Source organism: Pseudorasbora parva, chromosome 15 (assembly GCF_024679245.1).
Source record: "Pseudorasbora parva isolate DD20220531a chromosome 15, ASM2467924v1, whole genome shotgun sequence".
In the NCBI taxonomy this organism is placed as follows: Eukaryota; Metazoa; Chordata; class Actinopteri; order Cypriniformes; family Gobionidae; genus Pseudorasbora; species Pseudorasbora parva.
Window position 1 is genome coordinate 40,051,205 of NC_090186.1, and position 22,209 is coordinate 40,073,413.

Below are 22,209 nucleotides of genomic sequence, written 5' to 3' on the forward strand. Positions count from 1 at the left end.
CTATTCTCATGAAAATGCGTATAAATAGTACAAGTGTGCAATGTTGTAGAATATATACGCCAAAACTCATTTTGGCGTGTCTATGCCAGGCTGTTTTTCGCGTGCATATAATACACACTTTATGGCGTATTATACATACGAACCCCCCACCCCACTACCCTAAACCTACCCAAGAGCGTGTCATATATAAAGTGCGTATCATATGCACGCGAAAAACAGCGTATCATATGCACGCCAAAATGAGTTTTGGCGTATACATTCCACGACATTGCACACTCGTACTATTTATACGCATTTATGTGTGATTGGGTTGGTTTGAGAATAACTAAACCAACATTTGAGATGCTGTGGGATGTGATTGGTTCACTGGTGGTCCAGATATCAAATCACATACACAATTGAAGCAAAGTCACATGTGCTTTTTGTTGGGCATAGAGGGATTTATTTCGGTAAATGTGTTTGTAGTTTATGCACATATCTTCTTATCAGATAAAAAATGTATCCGTCACTAACAATGGTACAAAAAATAGTTGATAGAACCCAAATGCAGCATTTATTAACTTAACATGAAAAGATACAAGATAATCTACCGACCTGATGTGATGTGACTTGACACATGGCAAATATGAGGACTTATGCCGTGTTCCAGGCAACCTGCCTTTTTTCCGACCGTCTACCCGTGAAAGTGCACTGGAATGGCCGTTAAACCCGTGACTTCCCACCCATGAGTTTGTTCTAGATCGATGATGGACTCCCGGTTATTCAGACGTCACATAACCCGCAAAACATCAATGGCAGCCCCTACGAATGCAGTGTTTATGGAAGTCATACATTAAAAATCATATTGTTTATTAAAATAAGGTATTGCTCTAACGTAATTTATCCGCAAATGTTATGCAGTATCAGCAGCTTTTTAGTGTAAGCTAGTTGTCAGTCCATTGAGTGCAAGAATAAATTAATACCAAATACATTTCCAAATAATGTAAAATAAAAGGAATAACAGCTTCTCTTGCCTTATACACCGTTTTTTTCTTCATTTGCCTCAAATAAGCAAGGAGTTAGCACCTTTGGCGATATAAATGACTGTAAATGAGCATTAAGCCCCATACGGTCTGCCATGCTTTGTTTACATCTAGCTACCACAATTCCTTGCTCAGGCAGTTTGGCGTGACTTTTCCTGGAACGCTGCAAAGTCGCAAGTCGTGGTTTGAAGTCGTAACTTACAGGCTCAAAAACCTGCTTAGAACGCAGCATTAAATACACAGAGACTAATGACTAACAAGACACACCTGTGAACAATCAAGACAATAAACCAATAACAGAAATGAACTGAGAACCCACATGACTAAATCAACCAATGACAACAGATCACAAGAGACTAGGGAAGCAAATGAAATGGATCACACGAGGGCACAATGGAATCACATGACAAACCAGGAAACATGACGTGAACATGACAAAATAACAACACGAAACAAAACCAAAACACTAGACATTACAGCGTTTCAATTGAGCGCATATATTTTTTTAAACTAATTTTTAGAATTTACTCGCATATCCCAAAAAATGCACATAGAAATAGGTGGATGGAAACATAAGCCCCCTTTCCCCTGAAATTACCCGGAACAATCTGTCCCAGTAATTTTTTCCGCCCATCAGTCCGGCGACGTAAGAATTCGAACGACTTTCCAGAGCATATAATCCTAAACTTAATAAAGCATGATCGTCAGTCCATCGGTTGTATTTTTTAAACTCCACTGTTGATTTGAATAGCAAACAACTCTTTCTGTACGTACCTCAACAAACTTTGAGGTTGCATGAGCTCAACCAATCAGCATGTTCAGCACCCCCTAAAGTTCCTGAACTTTGAAAAAGTACTACCTCGCAAACAGGGCCGTTTTGAGGGGCAATTTTTTACCCAGAACTTAATTTAGACCCCGGGTCCTGAGGTTGAAACAGTACTACCCCTAGTTCCCTAATCCCTATAGTTCCTGTAGTGGAACTTTACATGGCTATAACGTGTCACATGATCCTTCATTCCAATATGCTGAATAGGTGCTCAATAAACATCTTATCATCAATGTTGAAAACAGTTGTGCTGCTTAACATGTAATGCACTTGCTAAGTGCCTTAAAAAAAAAGATCTGATGCCACTAACCTGGAAAACTTTAGCAAATCCATCGACCAATTCTTCCTTAAAGGTGCTTGTTGTATCAACATGGCACTTGAAACCAGCCCTCTCCACATTATTTTGTGCAATATGCATCAAACTGTGGGCTGGGACCAAGTCTGAATTAATCACACAACCCTTGATGAAATCTCTGACAGACATACTGCGTCAGCTGAAATAATATCACTCCCTGTTAACACCCCAAGCTGTTTTTGTGTTTAGATGACACTGGGCTGTTGGTAAACTACGAGCTAGGCTTTTATGCCTCACGAGGCATAAAACTCGAGCAGCCAGACCGACTGTCAGATCGCAAAACGCATTTACTTATATTTATCTCCAGCGCACTGTGTAGCTCACAGGGGGAGACATCTACAGAAGGGAGAAACCGCAATCTATCTGGCAGATTACCTCTATCAAAACATATGGGCCTGTTCATCCATATCATTCACATTTCTGGGCCACAGAGATATAAAACACCAGCGGCTTCGTTCTGTGTTGTAAGCTGCTAAACAGTAGCTGTGATAATTCAACATGCGATATCCCTTTCCAGAGCCACTCTATATCTTTAGGGGGTGATGAGAAAGGTATGGCCGGTCTTTGCACACGACAAGCCGTATTTATGGCTTTCTAACCTGACAAGCTGCAAAGTTATATTTATATCAGATGGTTCCATGCGAGCAGAGGCTATGGGACTTGGCTGTTTTTGATGGAAAGTTAAGATCTGCGAGCGGACGGAGTTAATTGAAAATGCATGCGGCCCTTGGATTTCTTTTTTTCCCCCTGAATCTGTGTGTGTGTGTGTTTACGTTGCGTGTGTGTAAGTGCGTGTAGGGGAGGGAGATGGTGACGGGATTGAAATGCGTGTCTTACTGTTTTTTTAAGATACACCTGGCCCCAGTAACGGTTTCATAAGGTCCAATGGAAAGATCTACAAGCAGAGACATGGGTTTGCCTCTTTAATGAACCGACAAAGGTTCCACCCATACAAATAAACAATTAGTTATGGAAACAGAAAGGTCAACACATCGACACAGAGACAGTCAAGTCTAATAACCATCAGACTTTTAAAACTATATACATTATAGACACATTCTATCAACATTTTAAAATAATTTAAAATAAGTATTTTCTTTTTGAATATATTTTCTGTAACACTTTACAATATGTGTGCACTAATATGCATTAATTCATGCTTAATTAATGCACAGATAATCATGAGTTAATGTATTACTAATGGTGAACTAAACCATTTATTAATAATTACTGCATCAGCAACTAATGAAGAATCTACATGATTAATAGATGAAGTAATCATTAAATTGTTATTAGTTAAAGGTGTCATAATGTATTAATTCCTTAATAACATTATATTAACTAATAATGTAAATTAATGTGTTAATTACCACAACGGGTCAAAGCCATTCATTTCAACTTCCAGTTGTCTGCTTTAATTAATCATTAGCGAATGATTTAGAAAGGTATTATTATGTCATGACTTTACTTGTTGGGGCATATGACTATTAACTAATTCAAAATTAATTCAAAACTCATAACCACAATTACATATTACTTAATAAGTTATTTGATAGTCATGTGCCTCAACATGTAAAGTCATAACATAATGACACATTTCTAAATCATTAGCTAATGATTAATTAAAGCAGACAACTGGAAGTTGAAATGAATGGCTTTGACCCGTTGTGGTAATTAACACATTAATTTTAATTATCAGTTAATATAATATGTTATTAAAGGGTTACTTCAGCGATTAACATATGGCGTTGTATCAGTAGAAACCCTGGAGTATATTCAAATGATCGTGCTCCCCCCTCTTATATCCCCCTGAAAAGAGAGATTTATGCATTTTATTTCTGGAAAAAATGATTGCCCAGAGGCTAAAGACTACAGCCAGCAGAGGGAGCCATTTCCGCATGTTTTCAACTTGGGCATGGGGAATGGTGATCACACTTACAGCACAGCTCAGCTACAGGCATTAATTTAAACGGATGCTAAGCAATGTAAGTGTTTTAACTTCTCAAATTAATTTCTATGAAAGTTAAGCTTCCAAAGGCATGAACTGAAAACGCGTTGTGAATGTATGCCGCGAATGTGGTCGCGATTACCTCAGCTCTCATTACGAGAGCTCATCAACTCATTTATGTAATCTGAGTCTGCTGTGAAACTCACATGGCAACTCGATCGTTATATTGAACAGACACGTTCAGTATTTAATTGTAGGAACTCAGTCTCTGTAATCCGGTAGCGGTGGCTTTGTGAATGGCCTCACAGGGCAGCAAAGCATTCTGGGAATTGTAGTCTTTCATCCCCATGAGACAAAAATACATTTTCTGCTTTTCTCAGTCTAGAAAGCACCAAATTAAAAAAATAATTTCACATTTCTACTACATTAATGACCCAGTTTAAATACAGATTCATCTTCCCAGCGCTGAAGTACCCCTTTAAGGAATTAATAGATTATGACACCTTTAACTAATAACAATTTAATGATTACTTCATCTATTAATCATGTAGATTCTTCATTAGTTGCTGATGCAGTAATCATTCATAAATGGGTTAGTTCACCATTAGTAATACATTCACTCATGATTATCTGTGCATTAACTAAGCATGAATTAATGCATATTAGTGTAAAGTGTTACCATATTTTCAAATGCAATTTATTCCTGTGCTCCAAGCTGAAATTTTTAGCATCATTACTCCAGTCTTTAGTGTCACATGATCCTTCAGAAATCATTTTGTCATATGATGATTTGCTGCTCATGAAACATGTATTACTATTATCAATGTTCAAAACAGATTTCTTTATGGAAACTCTGATACTTTTTTTCATTTGCAAGAAATAGAAATATAAGTTAACAATATAAAAGTATTTACTGCCACTTTTGATCATGATGATAAATGCTTTTTTTGCTGAATAAAAGTAATATTCTTTTTTAATCGTATTCCAAATACAGTCATGTAAATGCATAAATGTTGGAAATGGGACCAATATATCCAATACTGGTCATGCAATCATTTTAAATAATTACTAATATCGATAAAGTACCAACATATCATGAATCCCTACTGGCATATTTGTCTCAAATCTGTTTGAAGAGCAAATAAAATGTGTAGTTGAATTCAGTAATTTGGCAAAAGGTAATACGTTTACCTGAGTCAAATACCGCCTTACTTTAATTGGAAATACTTCTTATCAAATTTTTAGTTATAATTGTGTCGACTTGTATTTTCAAAAAGTAAACATTTAGCGAGAGCGAGTTACTTTTGGTTATACTTTCCAGTGAAGGATCCAGTGTGGCTAAGGATGCAGTGGCTAAAGGCTGTGAAGAACCATAAATATGGAGAGAACGCAGCGACGGAAAATCTGAAAAACCTTAGTGTTTGTAGTCAACATTTTAAACTTGAGGACCATGAAAACACAGAGCTTTAGAAACTGCAGTTGTGCTGACATTTCATCCTACCCGTCAGATTGTCCTACCAGGGCTTACTGTGGATGTGCACATCAATATTTAAAATGTATTTTTAAATATTTACATCGTTTTAAGGCATAGGTTTAGGGTAGGGGTATATTATGGAAATTAATAAATCCTCAAATCACATGAATAGGATGCTGGTAGTGGTAGCACAATCTGATAGGTAGCATTTTTTGCTATCAAATTGTGATACCTACTGTTTTAATCGGATCTGACAAGGTAGGACTAATACTGTTCTGTCAGTTCCACCCAACCCCGTGAAGCAAAACTCACTTAGAGCTGTTGCCATAATGCCCCATTTCTGCCAAAATGATGTTTAAATAGTAGCAGACAGTACAATTTTTAGTGATAAAAGCTTACATTAACTGTTCTGTAAATAACCCTCTGTCGATCTAACTGCCTGTGGGAGTGAGTTAAGAAAAATGTGGAAATATAATCTGTAGTTTTCACGGAAGCCCTGAAGCTGTCAAAAGTCCACCGGATGTTAACTGTTTCAGAGAAATAAATGTGAATTTCTCTGTCCAAGTAATAGAGGACAATTAAACATTGTTCATTTACATCTTGAGCCCTATTCAGACGGGATTAGTTTAACATGGGGAGAAGTTTGGTAAAAGTAATTTTAACTCAGGACGTCTGTAATATTAATGGCCAATTCGCACGGGATAAAACATCTCAGTAAAACTAGCAGAGGTCGGAGGGGTAACTCGGCTTACGCACCATAGCAACCTCTGTGTCGTCATGTGCGTATGACGTTGCTGTTATCACGTGAGCAAACACACAGCACGAGCCAGTCCAAACTCCTATATATATATAAACAGTTAGGACCAGTCTAACGATTCTGATTGGATTGTGTTCGTAATAGACACTTTTTTCCTGGAGCTAAAAGAAGTTTTGTGCCTCTAATAAGTACTTTCAATCTTGTTTTTGCTTTAAATGGTATGCGGAAAATACTGGAGGTTTGCCACAGAGTTGTCCCAACACCTACAATACAACCGAATGCTTCTTCAAGCGCCTCCATGCTTGCAAAATGTGCTTTAAAAAAAACAAAACAAAAAACCCAGGAAATGACGGAATTTTACCATACATTTTTACGGCGGGTCTATTCGAACAGGATTAGTATTACCCGAGGTAATTTTTCCGATATTGCGAGCATGAAAAACCAAACTCTAGTCAGGCCAGTCACATTGTGTATAGTACAGTCAGTGGGCGGCCTTAACATAATGATGGCAGAGTTGTAACGGTTCCACATTAATTTCCTACTTCCCTGCTAACAAAGAACGGCACTGAATAATAATAATTAATAATAATAATTTGTTACATTTATATAGCATTTTTCTGGTACTTAAAGCGCTTTACATTGAAGGGGGGAATCTCCTCAACCCCCACCAATGTACAGCACCCACCTGGATGATGCGACGGCAGCCATATTGCGGCAGAACACCCTATGGGGATGATTAGGGAGTCATGATGGACAGAGGCTAATGGACAAATCTGGCCAAATGTCATTCTTAAAAAAGGAAGATGTGATCTGAGTTTTGCCGACCAGATACGGCAAAAGTTTAATCTATCAACTAGCTCCGCTGGTGGGAAAACGCATGGGTTTCACCACTGATAGCACTCCTTTTGGCTATAGCGTGCAAAGGGAATTTGAAAGACAACCGTTTATCCCGTCACTTGGATTGAGCCTTGACAATGGTTAGTGCCCAGACCCAACATCTCATGTGGGTCTGGCTTGTCAGGCTAGAAACCTACAGAAAACAGAAGCAAATGGACCGCTGCCATTCACAGAAACAACTGGACTCCAGGCAGCGATAGATAACAGTTATTATTTTGTATGTTGAATTTTGGGGTAAAATCATACCCTATAAACTGTACTGTTATATATTATATTGACAACTCATCAATTAAATATTTACCATTTTATATTCCATATTTCATGGTTTTAAATAAACATTGTCAAAAACTATACATGTTTTAGGATTGGAAAAAATGAAACTTAACATTCACAGGTAAATTTGCTCTATGCATTTATTTAAAATCATCAAAATCAGACACATATCAGGTAACACAATCCTGGAGCATTTCAATATCCATTATTTACTGAATCTTTGGTAATTTTTCAGGAACAAATTTGTAAATTTTAAATTTGTAAGGAACATTATATCGAGACCAACCTTTAATTTAAACTAATAATCATTTGTTTTACTCATGTTTTTGCAGTTTTCCCAATTAAAACCAGTCACACAGTAGCACTTTTGCCCGCTGAGGGGGTGTGTTCCGGAGGGAACGTGACGTCAATGCATAACCTCTATGGTCCCTCACAGCCTCGCTTTCATACCTGTCATACCTGCTGCTGTGAATAAGGCCTATTTAACATGTTTTGCAATTTGTACTAGTGGTATTAGTGGGATGGGTAAAACTCTGTGTAGTGCAGGATGAGTCATCAATATTTGGGGTTTGTTTTACCAGAAGACAAAGACTATAGTTCAAGCTAACAGACATGGAATAACAGCCACAAAACCCTAATTCTGATTTCATGGGGTCTTTAAATGTCAAGCGCCTGACTTTTACTGTGTATTATACAAACACATGCTCAAACCCACCCCGGAACGATGTGTTTTGTGGCCAGAGCAGTCGCTGGCTGAAGAGCACGGCAAAAGCCAGAGTGCAGCATCTCAGGTGCAAAACCAGGATGGACTGTACCAGCGCCAAGCGTGAAACCTCTCCAAACCCTGAGCCTGACTCATAAAGCCGTCACTAAGCTGCGTGCGAGAGAAAGGTCAGGTTCTACTTGCATTCATAAAAAAGGAAAGAATGAAAGAAAGGAAGAATGAGGGGAAAAAGGCAGCAGCCCGGGCTTTCATGAATGGACCATTGTGATGGAAGGCAGTCTCGTCAGTGAATGTTTTCAATTCCATTTGATCCTGTAGTAAGGCTGCTAATTGGTGAAGCGTGTTCCACAGGTCAGCGTAAGGTTTCTCTTTCCACAAACGCACACTGCTCCCTCTGTAGATGGCAATAAGAGTGAACAGGCCCTACAAACAGCCATAGGCGACCATTTGGACGGTCAGAGTGATTTACCATCTCAGAATTAGCTGTAAATCTGGTTGGAGAATGGTGACTTTTGCAATGGAATCATTGGTGGTTTCCACACTTCATGTCAGGAATCATGCTTATGCAAAGAGCAAGTTGAAACGACAAGGGTTCGACTGTATCTGCACATATTTCCACTTACAGCATATTAGATGATGTCCCTCTCCTAACCTGAACGTTTCTCAACTTCGACCGCCGTCAAGGTGCGTGTGTATCGGTTTGTTTGCCTCGAATAACAAACAATTAGATTGCGATCTGGTGTTTAAGCAGAAACACACTTCCACCAAATATGCGCCTGGCCCACAGTGTTTGCATCCTTTAGTTCTAGCATCACTCACCCTTTCACCTCCATCTCTCCTCTGCTTCCTTAAGAGGGACTGGAGTTGGATTACCGCTCTAATAAAAAACAGGTGCTTTCATAGTGTAAGTTGCACGCACATGGGGAGTAAATGCAGAGATGCTACAGTCATGAGTGTGTGCATGAAGCAGCTGTGGACAAGGCTCTGACTTACCTCCAGGTTTACACAGCCACCTTATGGTTACTTCATGAACTGCATATCTCCAGCACTTCAAATCCCTTCGGCTTTCTCAGATTTTCAATGGGATCTAGAATCGGTGGACAATCAATCAATCAATGAAGTAAATTTAAACTCAAACATCTCTACGATCCTAAATGCTAAAATAATAGTATAAAAATAAAAAGTATACGTTTATTCAATCAGAATTACAGCATAAAGAATTTCCTGAATTGCATATCGTTTTTGACAAAATATTCAAATTACAGAATATAATTACAAAATAAATATTCCCTGATATGTAATTTTTAAGTGGTTAAAAATATCTCTACAAAGTTGAGTAAAATCATAAATAAAAGCATCAAATTCATTATTCATCACAAATACTGACATCAAACATTTAATATATGTATTCTTTATTGTATTGTTTAAGATATATAGGATACATTTCAGTTCACTAAATATAAATTTTGATGGTTTTATTTATAATTTTATTGAACTTAGTAGAAGATACATTTCTAGCCACCTGCGAAATCTGCTTATCAATGAATACTTCAGGGCAACAATAATGGTGTAATATGAATATTTTAATATCATCCCAAAAAACAAACAAACAAATGAATAAAAAATAATGAAATACTTACATATAGCTTAAGGCGTGTGTAAATATATTATGTAATGCGCGCGTGTGTGTGTGTGTGTGTGTGTGTGTGTGTGTGTGTTAGCCTATATAAGTGCACTGCATTATATATATATATATATATATATATATATATATATATATATATATATATATATATATATATATATATATATATATATATATATATAATTATTGTTATTATTATTATTAATGTTGAATTAAAACGTTTGTGGGCATTTGTAAAATATTTGTAAAACTGTTTATGGGCATGTTCTCTGTCAACCTCAGTACTTTGTGCTTGATAGTGAAGGATATTTTTTTTATTTCAAGGATGTGTTTATTATTTTCAAGCAAGTTGCTTATTATGATTTTAAGTATTAACCATGTTACAGATGATGATTCACAGTCTACAATATTAAGTATACAGTATTAATTGTGTTTTTCACCATGAAGTATTAATGATCGAGTATAATGTTCATTATGTATTGATTATATTTGCTTATGATAATTTAACTTGCAGATGCGCAGATGATTTTGCAGAAGCACTATAAAAGGTGTGAAGTGAAATTGAGGAGAAGTAGCTGTGGTACAAGGTCAAGCAAGTGTGAGACAGCGGGGGTAGGGGATTTCTGAGAACCACATAGCTACAAGTGAAACTGAGGTTAAAAATAAAACAAAGATGCAGAAGTATAATATGGAAAAATACCAGAGCTGTACTTTCTTTGTGTGTGTGTGGTTAACCTGTGTTCATAGAAACACTGCCTGGAGACTGATGGTACACCCAGGTTGGAGGAAACGTGGTGTGGGGAGGAGATGGAAGAACAAGAATATAAACATTGATGTAAAAGTTGTGTGGCATTCAGGACTGCCCTGATGCTTATATCTGTTGTTCTGAATCCTGACCTCAGAAACCTTTTTTACTCGCTGTTACTTTTAATAAATTTATACTTTTAATTGATAACTCGACTCCTGGCCGATCATTGAACATGGGGAGGACTTTGGGAAAGAAAAAGTCCAACAATAGCTGCTGTATTTATCTGTACCCGTACCAATGCCCGTACCTAGCAACACTTCCGGTCTAAACACGTGGAATAACATAAATGTAACTTTGCCACAAGAAAGAAACTAAATCCAACTTGTGCTGTGTCAAATAAAATATTTCAAGAATAATACGAATTTTTACGCAAATAGGCTATTGCAGCTGTGGATATGAGTGAATGACTGTTTAAGAGTAGTTGTCCTGAGGAGTTGTCCTGATTTTTACTTTCTCAAAAAAACAAAAAAATGCCCCCACAAGGATAAGGATTTGAGATATTGCCATCTGATATTGCAAATGTTGGAATAACGTAGGGTTTACATTAACATCAACACTGTTATTTACACGAAGACATCGTATGACTTGGAATGCAACATGAGTTAATAGTTTTATACTGTTTTTGGTCAGTTTTTTGCAATAAATACTTGTGACATTTATTTGCCTGTTATGTGCTTTAAATTGATTATATGTGGGTAGGTTTTGGATTTCAATGCCTTGGGAGTGAGAATGGGTTGGAGTCATTCACTCATATGACATCTAAAGAGTAACTTACCTCATGAAGAAAGCTCACACTGTCGTCTGCAATGCTTAGATGCGTACTTCTGCTGCTGGTTTTGCAGACTGAGCTATTGGCGAAAAAAAAAAAAAATGTTAACACCTAGTTCCTCTGTAAGATGCAAACTCATTTCTGAGAACTGAGACAGGACTGATGACCACACTTATCCAATATCTGATCACACAATTTTGAGTGCAAAAAACTTTGCTGCCTTTACCACTGTGGGAGGATGCTGAAGTGGGGTATGTTGTGAAGGTCACAGCACAATCATTTCCATCAAACTGATGTTATTACTTACATAAGTGTTCAGTTAAATCATTATACAAATGGTTATAAAGATTAACGAATGCTTGCTAACATTATAGGAATTTATTTGTGTTGGGCATAATAATGGTTTAATTTACTTACTATCTAATTGCAAAGCCTCAAATGGAGATATTTCATTCACTGTAAAAAATTAGTTCATTGAAATAAAAATTTTGAGTTAATACAATGAACATTTTTTGAGATTCAACAACCTTTATTAAAATATTAATAAAAGATTTGTAAGCATATTGTGTGTGTTTTATTTGTGATGATGCAGTGAAACGTGCCAAATAGTGCTATTTTCATGATTTATCAAATTTTTTATGTGGTTCAGATACAATAATATATTGATTTTTTATTTATTAAACAAATTTTCTTCATTGTATCAACTCAAATGTTTTATTTTTTTAATTAATTCAAAATTTTAAGACAACCAGGTTACTTACTTTTTTAAGTTAAACCAGCAAAAAACATCAACAAAAAAAAAATTACAGTGATGTTACATTATTGTGGCAAACATGTAAATCAAAGGGAATAACATAGTTTAATATGAAAAAGCGGTGAAGTATCCCTTTAAGGGTTAAGTAGTGTCTCAGGACCTGAAGCGCCACAATCGCATTGACTCCATTATGAAAGAGGCCAGCGATTGTACTTCCTTCTCCAGCGTAGGAAGTTCAACTTGCCACATCAGGCGCTGCTGCTGCAGTTCTCATCAGCCATTGCCTCTGCCCTCAGCACTTCATTAACTGTCGGGTTTAGCTCAGCTACAAAATCAGACATAAGAAGACTACAGAGGATGGTTCAGACTGCTGAGAGGATTATTGGTGCTCTAAGAACTACATCCAGAGTGAGAAAAAGAGTCGGTAATCCCTCTGGATCCCTCACACCCAAGCCACCTTCTCTTTGAACATTTGCCTTCTGGCTGGCACTACAGAGCACTGAGCAGAACAACCAGGCACAAGAAAAGTTTCTTCAGGCAATCTAACGAATGAACAGTTAATGTTCTCCCCACTGTGCAATAATAACTATGTGCAATATCACTTATATTTACCTCTTATTCCATTTCCTGATAATTCTATTCTATTCTATTCTATTCTATTCTATTCTATTCTATTCTATTCTATTCTATTCTATTCTATATTGCACATACAAGTATATATATATAGTTGTCTCTTAATCTTAATACATTTGTTTTATCCAGAATACAGCAAAAACAGCTCAGAAGGGTTTTGAGACTGAGAGTTGCTAGACGACACTCGCGGGTAGATTAGATTTGTTGCCGCTAGGGTGCGTCTAGATTTCGAGGCTAATGATACGCTACTTTTATATTGTCATATTGTCGCAATCGTCTGATTGTCGTCGTCGGGTTTCATCACTCATACGAATGTTTTCCTTCAGCCGCAGCTCCAGCGTGACAGGGTATTACTTCTACGAATCCGCTTCTGGGCTTTCTGTGAGAGCAGAAAAAAAAAAAAAACTTTTCAAAAGTTTCAAAAAAAAAAAAAAAAAAACTTCATCCGGCCCTTTTAAAAGGCTGTGTAAAAAAAAAAAAAAAAAAAAAAAAAAAAAAAAAAGGCTGTGTGACCTGTGTTTGGAATCAGCTTTTTCCCCCTGCTGGACAGGTAATGCCTGTGACATTTCAATGGTTCAACTGTAATAGTAGCACACTTGTTCACTTTGTTGTGCCTTTCTCGTTTTGCTATGTGGATTATGGTCAATATAAATGATAAGAGAGGGAGCAATTCATCTCTACTCCACATTAATGTCTCTGTATAGGACGATTAGAAATTATACTGCACAGAAATGGAAACTGAACTAGGTAGCCCTAATACACATTAAATGTACTCATGCAATGCTGATGTTAACATTAACTATTTGAAAACAAAGAATAATTTGCACGGTTTGACGTGATATGATAAGCGATTGTTAGATTTAATTGTCACAATTTATTTCACTTTTTCTCCCATAGTTGTTCAGAACAAAAGTGGATGTTAGCTACTTACTTGTACTTACTTGACATTCTTATGTCGGTCATAGTTTCAAACAGTAGAGTCTGTGATTTCAAATGACAGTATCCACACCAGAGCGGTGACTTACACATTCTCCTCAAAATATTGGATTCAAAACACGAGGCATAAAGTTGATAATTCCGCTAATAACTACAATTGCAGATTATGAACAGAGATGGCGACAAAGAGGAAACACTACTGACTGCAAAGAAATGAATACATTTATTAAGCAAGGATGCATAAAATTGATGAAGTGACAATATAGACATGTATAATGTTGCAAAAGCTTTATATTCATATAAATGCTGTTCTTTTGAAATGTATTCATTAAATAATCCAGATTTTTTTTTTACACAACTGTTTTTAACATTGACAATAATAATAAATGTTTCTTGAGAAGCGAATAGTCAGAATGCTTTCTGAAGGATAATGTGACACTGAAGACTGGAGTAATGATGCTGAAAATTCAGCTTTGAATTCGGACAGATTTACTAGGGAAAATTAGCACGAGACCAGCAACTCTCGCAAATTGACTAACGCAAACCTTAGTAAATCACGTTTATTTATTCATTTAAAAACTTTCCTTCCCTAACTTTTGCGTCTGATAGGGAAACTCCTGCAAATGCATATGCAATAAGGTCAGCCAGAAAATAACCGTGCCCATGCCTTTTCATCGCTACGGTAGTTATTTACGGCAAAATATGGCTCTAATAAAAGTGCTGCACAAGCTGTTAGAAAATAGGGTCCTTCATTTATTTATTTATTTTTACAATTAATCATACTAAATAAATGCATTAAATCACATGTGTAAAACTACACTCAAACTACCTGCCTAAAGCAGTGGTTTACAAACCTGGTAACACTTTAGAATAATGGTCCGCTATTAATAGATAATGAGGAATTAATGCAGCATAAGTTGCACTACATTAACACTTCAGCTACTACTATTAACTAATATAGAAACAAGCTGAACTAATCAGTAAGTAACATCACATTTAGGAGATAGTTCCTTATTAAGTAATCAATAATTACTGACTGAGATTAGCCTCATTAATGAACTCACTGACCAATTATCACATTATTGTGTGTCTGAGATGTAATTAATCATCTTTTTTTACTCTGAATAAAGTCATAAAGTGCATCGCTAATTACTTAAGTGTTACCTAGTCATTATGCAGGAGCTACTAGTGATCTGGACCATTATTTTAAAGTGGAAAATATGTTTTTTCACTTGAAAATAATGGTCCAGATCACCAGTAGTCCGTGATGCATTTTATTACTTTATTCAGAGTAACAAAGGACATTTTTTAAGAACTACTAGTGATCTAACATTGTTTTCCACTTTAAAATAATGGCCCAGATCACTAGAAGTTCCTGCATTATGACAAGGTAACACTTAAGTTATTTTAGTACCACATTGAGAGTAAACAAAGAAAATTTCTCACATCTCAGACATGTTAATGTTGTGATTAGTAATAAATTAGTAATTCTTAATAATTTTTCATTGTTACCTATTCGTTATTAGTGATGCCAATCTCATTTAGGACTAAGATAGTTCCTTATTAGATAGTAGTTCTTTATTAGATAGTTAATAGTTACTATTAACTAATAAGGAACTATCTTAGTCCTAAATTCAATATTACTTACTGATTAGTTCAGTTTGTTTCTATATTAGTTAATAGTAGTAGCTGAAGTGTTAATGTAGTGCAACTTATTAGTCCTGCATTACTTCCTGCATAGTTATCTATTAATAACGGACCATTATTCTAAAGTGTTACCACAAACCTGTCCTGGAGGCATCCCAGCCCTGCAAATTTTGTGTGTCTTTCTCATTTATCACACCTGATTTATCTCATCAGCTTGTTAGTAGAGACTGCAAGATCTAAATTGGTGTGCATGATAATAAGGGAGACATACAAAATGTGCAGGGCTGGGCTGGGGTGCCTCTAGGACAGGTTTGAAAACCACTGGCCTAAAGGTTTCTAGTAATCTTGTTGGTTCTAGTTGGTTCAGGTGTGTTAAATTATGTTTGGAACTAAACTCTGCACGACCTTGGCCCTCCAGGAACTAAGTTTAATGCCCCTGCATTAAAATGACAGCCTTAATGCAAAATAACTTACTTCCAGTTTATTCTTTAGATATGAGTAGATGCCCCTGCATCCACTGAGCTAAAGCGAGGCAGGTAGCGACTGTTCGTTCGGCCATCTTCTCCTATAGCATTCTCGATCTTTGATAAGATGGAGCTCCTGAACTTTTTCCTGAAGTCATTGCCCATGAAGACATACAAAACAGGGTTTAGGAAGCTGTTAGCAGCAGCAACAGTGGTGCCAATGGTCAGTCCGATAGAAATGACCTTACTGTTGAATGTTTCGCTTTGTTCGATTAGCACAAATGTGTGGTACGGCAGCCAGCACAGGAAGAAGGTCAGAATGAGAGCCGTCATAATCTTATATGGTTTGCTGGACTTTGCCTTTTGGGTGGCTCTCAGTCTGAGGATGATGACAGTGTAACAAAAGATGATGAAGATGAACGGCATCACAAATCCAAAAACAAAGCGGCTCGTTGCAATGATTTTGTGGCTGTACTGGCTGGACTTGTAGTTGTTCATGCATCGGTTTGTGCCCAGGTAATTCTGGACATCACGGAATACAATAGATGGGACACTTAAAGCTGCAGAGATGACCCATGCAAGTACAATTAACACAGATGCTTTTTCAATATTGCGGTGATTCTTTGCCCAAACAGGAAACGTGATGGCAATGCAGCGATCCATGCTGATGATGACGAGGAGGAAGATGCTGCTGAACATGTTGAGGAACATGACAAAGGATGTGAACTTGCACATGAAGAGGCCGAAGATCCAGTCTGAGGTAACACTGTAGGCAATGTTAAAAGGCAAACAGGCACAGAATATGAAGTCAGATAGAGCCAGGCTCAGGTACCAGGTAGAATTGACTGACTTCTTCATGCCAAACCCTGCAATCCAGATAACCACCGCATTTCCTCCAAGGCCCAGCAAACAGATGATCACATTGATCACCAGCAACAACAGGCAAAGAACCTGAGTGAAGCATGTGGTGTGGACTGTTGTGTAGAACATAACTTCATCGTCAGTTAAACTGAAGTTATCATAATCAATAGTTGAATCATCATAGTAAAATTCAAAATCTGCTGAAGCCATTCTAATTTACGTTAATTCCCTGTAAGACAACAAAAGATCTTTTGTTAGTTAAATTGTTCTTCAAGTATTAATATTAGTAATAACACAGTCAGTGTTTCCAGATTAATATTGTTCTTTGAGTTTTAAGAGAAAATAATAACTAAATAAATAATGTAAATTAAAACGTTTTGAAAAGCTTGTTATAAAAAAAATAGATTCAATTTTATATAATATATAAATATAATGATTATAAGCATTTCTGTGGGTATAAACATTCAAATGTAACCACTTCAGTGTGGTTTGGAGTAAATGTTCACAAGTCTTATAAATACATGGGGCAAAAAAGCATTTAGTCAGCTAGTCAGCTACCAATTGTTCAAGTTCACTTAGTTGAGGGGCCTGTAATTTTCATCATAGGTACACTTCAACTATGAGAGAAAATAACATTGTCTAATTTTAAAATAATTTATTTGCAAATCTTGGTGGAAAATAAGTATTTGGTCAATCTCAATACTTTGTTACATATACTCTAAAAAAGTATCGGTAAATGTTGGGTCAAATATGGACTAACCCAGCCATTGGGTTGTCTTAAGCAAATATTTAACCCAACCACAGGCTTAAAACAACCCAATTGCTGGGTTAGTCCCTATTTGACCCAAAATTGAGTTAAAACAACCCAGCATTTTTTTAGAGTGTACCCTCTTTAGCTGTTGTTTGGTCCGCACCAGAGTGCTGTATTCACACCAGCCCAAAAGAGCCGCACCAATGGGGGAAACAAACTTGAGTTTGATTCAATCAAACCAAACAAGTCAGGTAATATAACCTTATATCTTTGATGCACTGGCTCATATGAAATAAAGAATAAATTACCTCACGAAGAAAGCCTCACACTGCTGTTTGAAATGCTTCCGATGCGCGTACTTCTTCTGTTGGGTTGTTGTTGTTTTTTTCCATAAGTGCAGACTGAGCTATTGGCTAAATATTTGAACACCTGCAAAATAATTCACAAGAACTGAGACTGTTAGTCACACTCATCCAGTAACTTAGCAATAGGCTGGTTTGAGGTTAAACATAGCGAGAATATGGTGCAATTTCAGTGAACAGGTCAAAACCAAACTCTGCCGCCTTACTGTGGTAGACTGCTGAAGTGTGAAGTTGTTAGATGAGAGGTGAGAGCACAATTATTTCTGTCAAACTGATGTTTATAAAGATTAAAGAATGCTTGCTTACATCTGGAATCAGTTTGCATTGTGCATAATGATGGTTTAATTAATTATAAATCAAGGAAAATCTACTTGCAAAGCCTCAAATACAGACGTTACATTATTGTGGCAAACATGTAAATAAAGGTCCCATGGCATGGATTTTTTATTATTATTTTGTGTTTCCTGAGGTGTACTTATATTGTTGGTATGGTTTTTACTTCAATAAATGTCATAATTTAGAAATAAAAGGCATTTTTTCTATACTGGTATTAGCCCTCTGGCTTGAATGCTCTGTTTCAAGGGGTGTGTCTGCTGTGAGACTTCATTGAAAACACCCACTGTTGTGATTGGCTGACATCTTTGCATTTGAAATGAGATTATGTGTCGGAGGGGGCGTGGTTTAGTGAGGAGCAAGCAGCAGCTGCCAGTCCAGAGAGAGACGGAGAGCTGTAGTGATGGGAAGTTCGGTTCTTTTCCGCGAACCGGTTCTTTCGGACAGTTCGTTTCAATGATCCGGTTAAAAAAAACGGATCACTGATTCTTTTACGTCTTTACGTAATGACGTCATTTCTATCATCCCGGTGGATGAAAATACATTGAAACCAAGCGGCAACCTCCCGCGATCTCTCTTGAAGCCAATACGGAAGTAATGTAAACTGTAATTCCTCAACTGGCCACTAGGGACAGGCTCCAGAAGGGAGCAGAATCTCATTGAGCGCCATGTTAAAATTCTCAACTTTAAAGCAGAAAAAAACATGTTTACAGCCTGGGACACATTGTGGTTTTGGCTTATAAGGCTAATGTTGATCTTCATGACAACTCTGAGGGGGGTGAATTTTTTTATAACTCATTCGTTTACGTTATATAAAGCCTTAAGGTTCTACATAATTAAGGGCGTGGTTACAAGTGGATAGCCATTTATCCGCCGTCTATAGTTATTGCGTCACCTCAGCTCCGCGCACATCCCGCCTTTTTGCCCATTTTCTGTTATCCGGGAGTGACACGCGCTGACTCGCTCACAAGATGGCAACGCCCAGCTCGGCCATACTTTAAGCTTCAGAACGGCTTATCAGAATCCTATGGGTGACGTCACGGACACTACGTCCATATTTTTTTACAGTCTATGATTGAAACATCCATTTAAAGTGTTTGTAATCAAAACTTAGTATAGTAATAATTAGGGGTTCAAGCACGAAGTGCTTGAAAACCTATTGTATTTGTGCCGGTTTATTATTCTGCCGTAAAACGCATCGTGCAGACCAAACCATAAGGGCTAGAGACTTGAAACTTGGCCAATAGGTAGAACAAAAATCGAGGAGAGGTTATCAAATTATGAGCCAGATTGGCCCATAGGTGGCGCTATAGCGATCAATTGCGCAAAACTGCTCATAACTCCTAGACCGTTGGCCGTAGCCTCAAGTGCCTTATATCGTTGGAATCCTTGGCTCGAGACGGACCAGACGCATGCCTCGGATTGGCTCGTGACCTGGGAAAATGTCCGGCTAGTTTGGCTTTTTCCAAAAACCTACTTTTGCGAACTAGTCCCTGGTTTTTGGCCAAACCGGGACCAAACCAGTGCAGGCAGATTCTCTGGAGTCTGAATGTCAATAATCATTGAAAAAAAGTGCAAATTTGGGTTCAGGGTTCCTAAGGGCCGCCAAGTTTGAGGTGGGAGGAGCCCCTTTCGACTTAATTGGCTATAGCTCGTCAACGGAACGAGATATTTTCACCAGACTCAGCACAGCTATGTAAGAGCTCATTCTGTGGTCACCCGAAAAAGGACGTGGCAACTGGCCTCTTGGTGGCGCTTTAACTGTTAGAAAGGTCAACTACATTATCCTATGCAAAATGACATTTAAATGACTAAAAAATGTCTGTTCTGCGCAGAACTTCACCAAATTAGCTGAGCATGTGCACCCTATTATTGTAAAGCAGCGTGCAAACTTTTATGGAGATCGGGCCGTCGGTAGAGGCATTACAGTTTAAAAGGGAAAAAATTTAAATAAAAAATAAAAATCATTTCCAAGATAAATGAGCTGAAAATGCAAAAATCTACCGTGTTCCTCTCTGCCGGCCATGTCAGAACGCTTGATAAAGTTTTTGTAACCAGCAGCTCAAAAATCAGGCGCTGAGACCCTATAGTTTTTTTTTTATAAGCCTTTTTAGGCCCTTTTACGCCTCTGTTATTAGGGGTTCAAGCACGAAGTGCTTGAAAACCTATTGTATTTGTGCCGGTTTATTATTCTGCCGTAAAACGCATCGTGCAGACCAAACCATAAGGGCTAGAGACTTGAAACTTGGCCAATAGGTAGAACAAAAATCGAGGAGAGGTTATCAAATTATGAGCCAGATTGGCCCATAGGTGGCGCTATAGCGATCAATTGCGCAAAACTGCTCATAACTCCTAGACCGTTGGCCGTAGCCTCAAGTGCCTTATATCGTTGGAATCCTTGGCTCGAGACGGACCAGACGCATGCCTCGGATTGGCTCGTGACCTGGGAAAATGTCCGGCTAGTTTGGCTTTTTCCAAAAACCTACTTTTGCGAACTAGTCCCTGGTTTTTGGCCAAACCGGGACCAAACCAGTGCAGGCAGATTCTCTGGAGTCTGAATGTCAATAATCATTGAAAAAAAGTGCAAATTTGGGTTCAGGGTTCCTAAGGGCCGCCAAGTTTGAGGTGGGAGGAGCCCCTTTCGACTTAATTGGCTATAGCTCGTCAACGGAACGAGATATTTTCACCAGACTCAGCACAGCTATGTAAGAGCTCATTCTGTGGTCACCCGAAAAAGGACGTGGCAACTGGCCTCTTGGTGGCGCTTTAACTGTTAGAAAGGTCAACTACATTATCCTATGCAAAATGACATTTAAATGACTAAAAAATGTCTGTTCTGCGCAGAACTTCACCAAATTAGCTGAGCATGTGCACCCTATTATTGTAAAGCAGCGTGCAAACTTTTATGGAGATCGGGCCGTCGGTAGAGGCATTACAGTTTAAAAGGGAAAAAATTTAAATAAAAAATAAAAATCATTTCCAAGATAAATGAGCTGAAAATGCAAAAATCTACCGTGTTCCTCTCTGCCGGCCATGTCAGAACGCTTGATAAAGTTTTTGTAACCAGCAGCTCAAAAATCAGGCGCTGAGACCCTATAGTTTTTTTTTTATAAGCCTTTTTAGGCCCTTTTACGCCTCTGTTATTAGGGGTTCAAGCACGAAGTGCTTGAAAACCTATTGTATTTGTGCCGGTTTATTATTCTGCCGTAAAACGCATCGTGCAGACCAAACCATAAGGGCTAGAGACTTGAAACTTGGCCAATAGGTAGAACAAAAATCGAGGAGAGGTTATCAAATTATGAGCCAGATTGGCCCATAGGTGGCGCTATAGCGATCAATTGCGCAAAACTGCTCATAACTCCTAGACCGTTGGCCGTAGCCTCAAGTGCCTTATATCGTTGGAATCCTTGGCTCGAGACGGACCAGACGCATGCCTCGGATTGGCTCGTGACCTGGGAAAATGTCCGGCTAGTTTGGCTTTTTCCAAAAACCTACTTTTGCGAACTAGTCCCTGGTTTTTGGCCAAACCGGGACCAAACCAGTGCAGGCAGATTCTCTGGAGTCTGAATGTCAATAATCATTGAAAAAAAGTGCAAATTTGGGTTCAGGGTTCCTAAGGGCCGCCAAGTTTGAGGTGGGAGGAGCCCCTTTCGACTTAATTGGCTATAGCTCGTCAACGGAACGAGATATTTTCACCAGACTCAGCACAGCTATGTAAGAGCTCATTCTGTGGTCACCCGAAAAAGGACGTGGCAACTGGCCTCTTGGTGGCGCTTTAACTGTTAGAAAGGTCAACTACATTATCCTATGCAAAATGACATTTAAATGACTAAAAAATGTCTGTTCTGCGCAGAACTTCACCAAATTAGCTGAGCATGTGCACCCTATTATTGTAAAGCAGCGTGCAAACTTTTATGGAGATCGGGCCGTCGGTAGAGGCATTACAGTTTAAAAGGGAAAAAATTTAAAT

The 22,209-nt window shown here is 37.9% G+C and overlaps 1 protein-coding gene across 2 annotated transcripts in view; it reads right to left on the bottom strand.

Annotated features, from left to right (window-relative positions):
- Positions 1-22,209, bottom strand: part of LOC137042024 (chemerin-like receptor 1) — a 45,386-nt gene that overhangs the window by 7,681 nt on the left and 15,496 nt on the right. Inside the window, exons 2-4 of one of the 2 annotated variants that reach the window (XR_010898205.1) lie at positions 15,943-17,022; positions 11,505-11,577; positions 9,270-9,363 (exon numbers count right to left, since the gene is read on the bottom strand). Coding sequence is in view for 1 of the 2 variants with exons in the window: in XM_067418710.1 (XP_067274811.1) it covers positions 15,957-17,003 (1,047 nt within the window). In the remaining variant the exon portion in view is untranslated. Of the gene's footprint in view, positions 1-9,269; positions 9,364-11,504; positions 11,578-15,703; positions 17,023-17,852; positions 17,993-22,209 lie in introns of those variants that run through there. The other variant, XM_067418710.1, reaches the window with a different exon arrangement.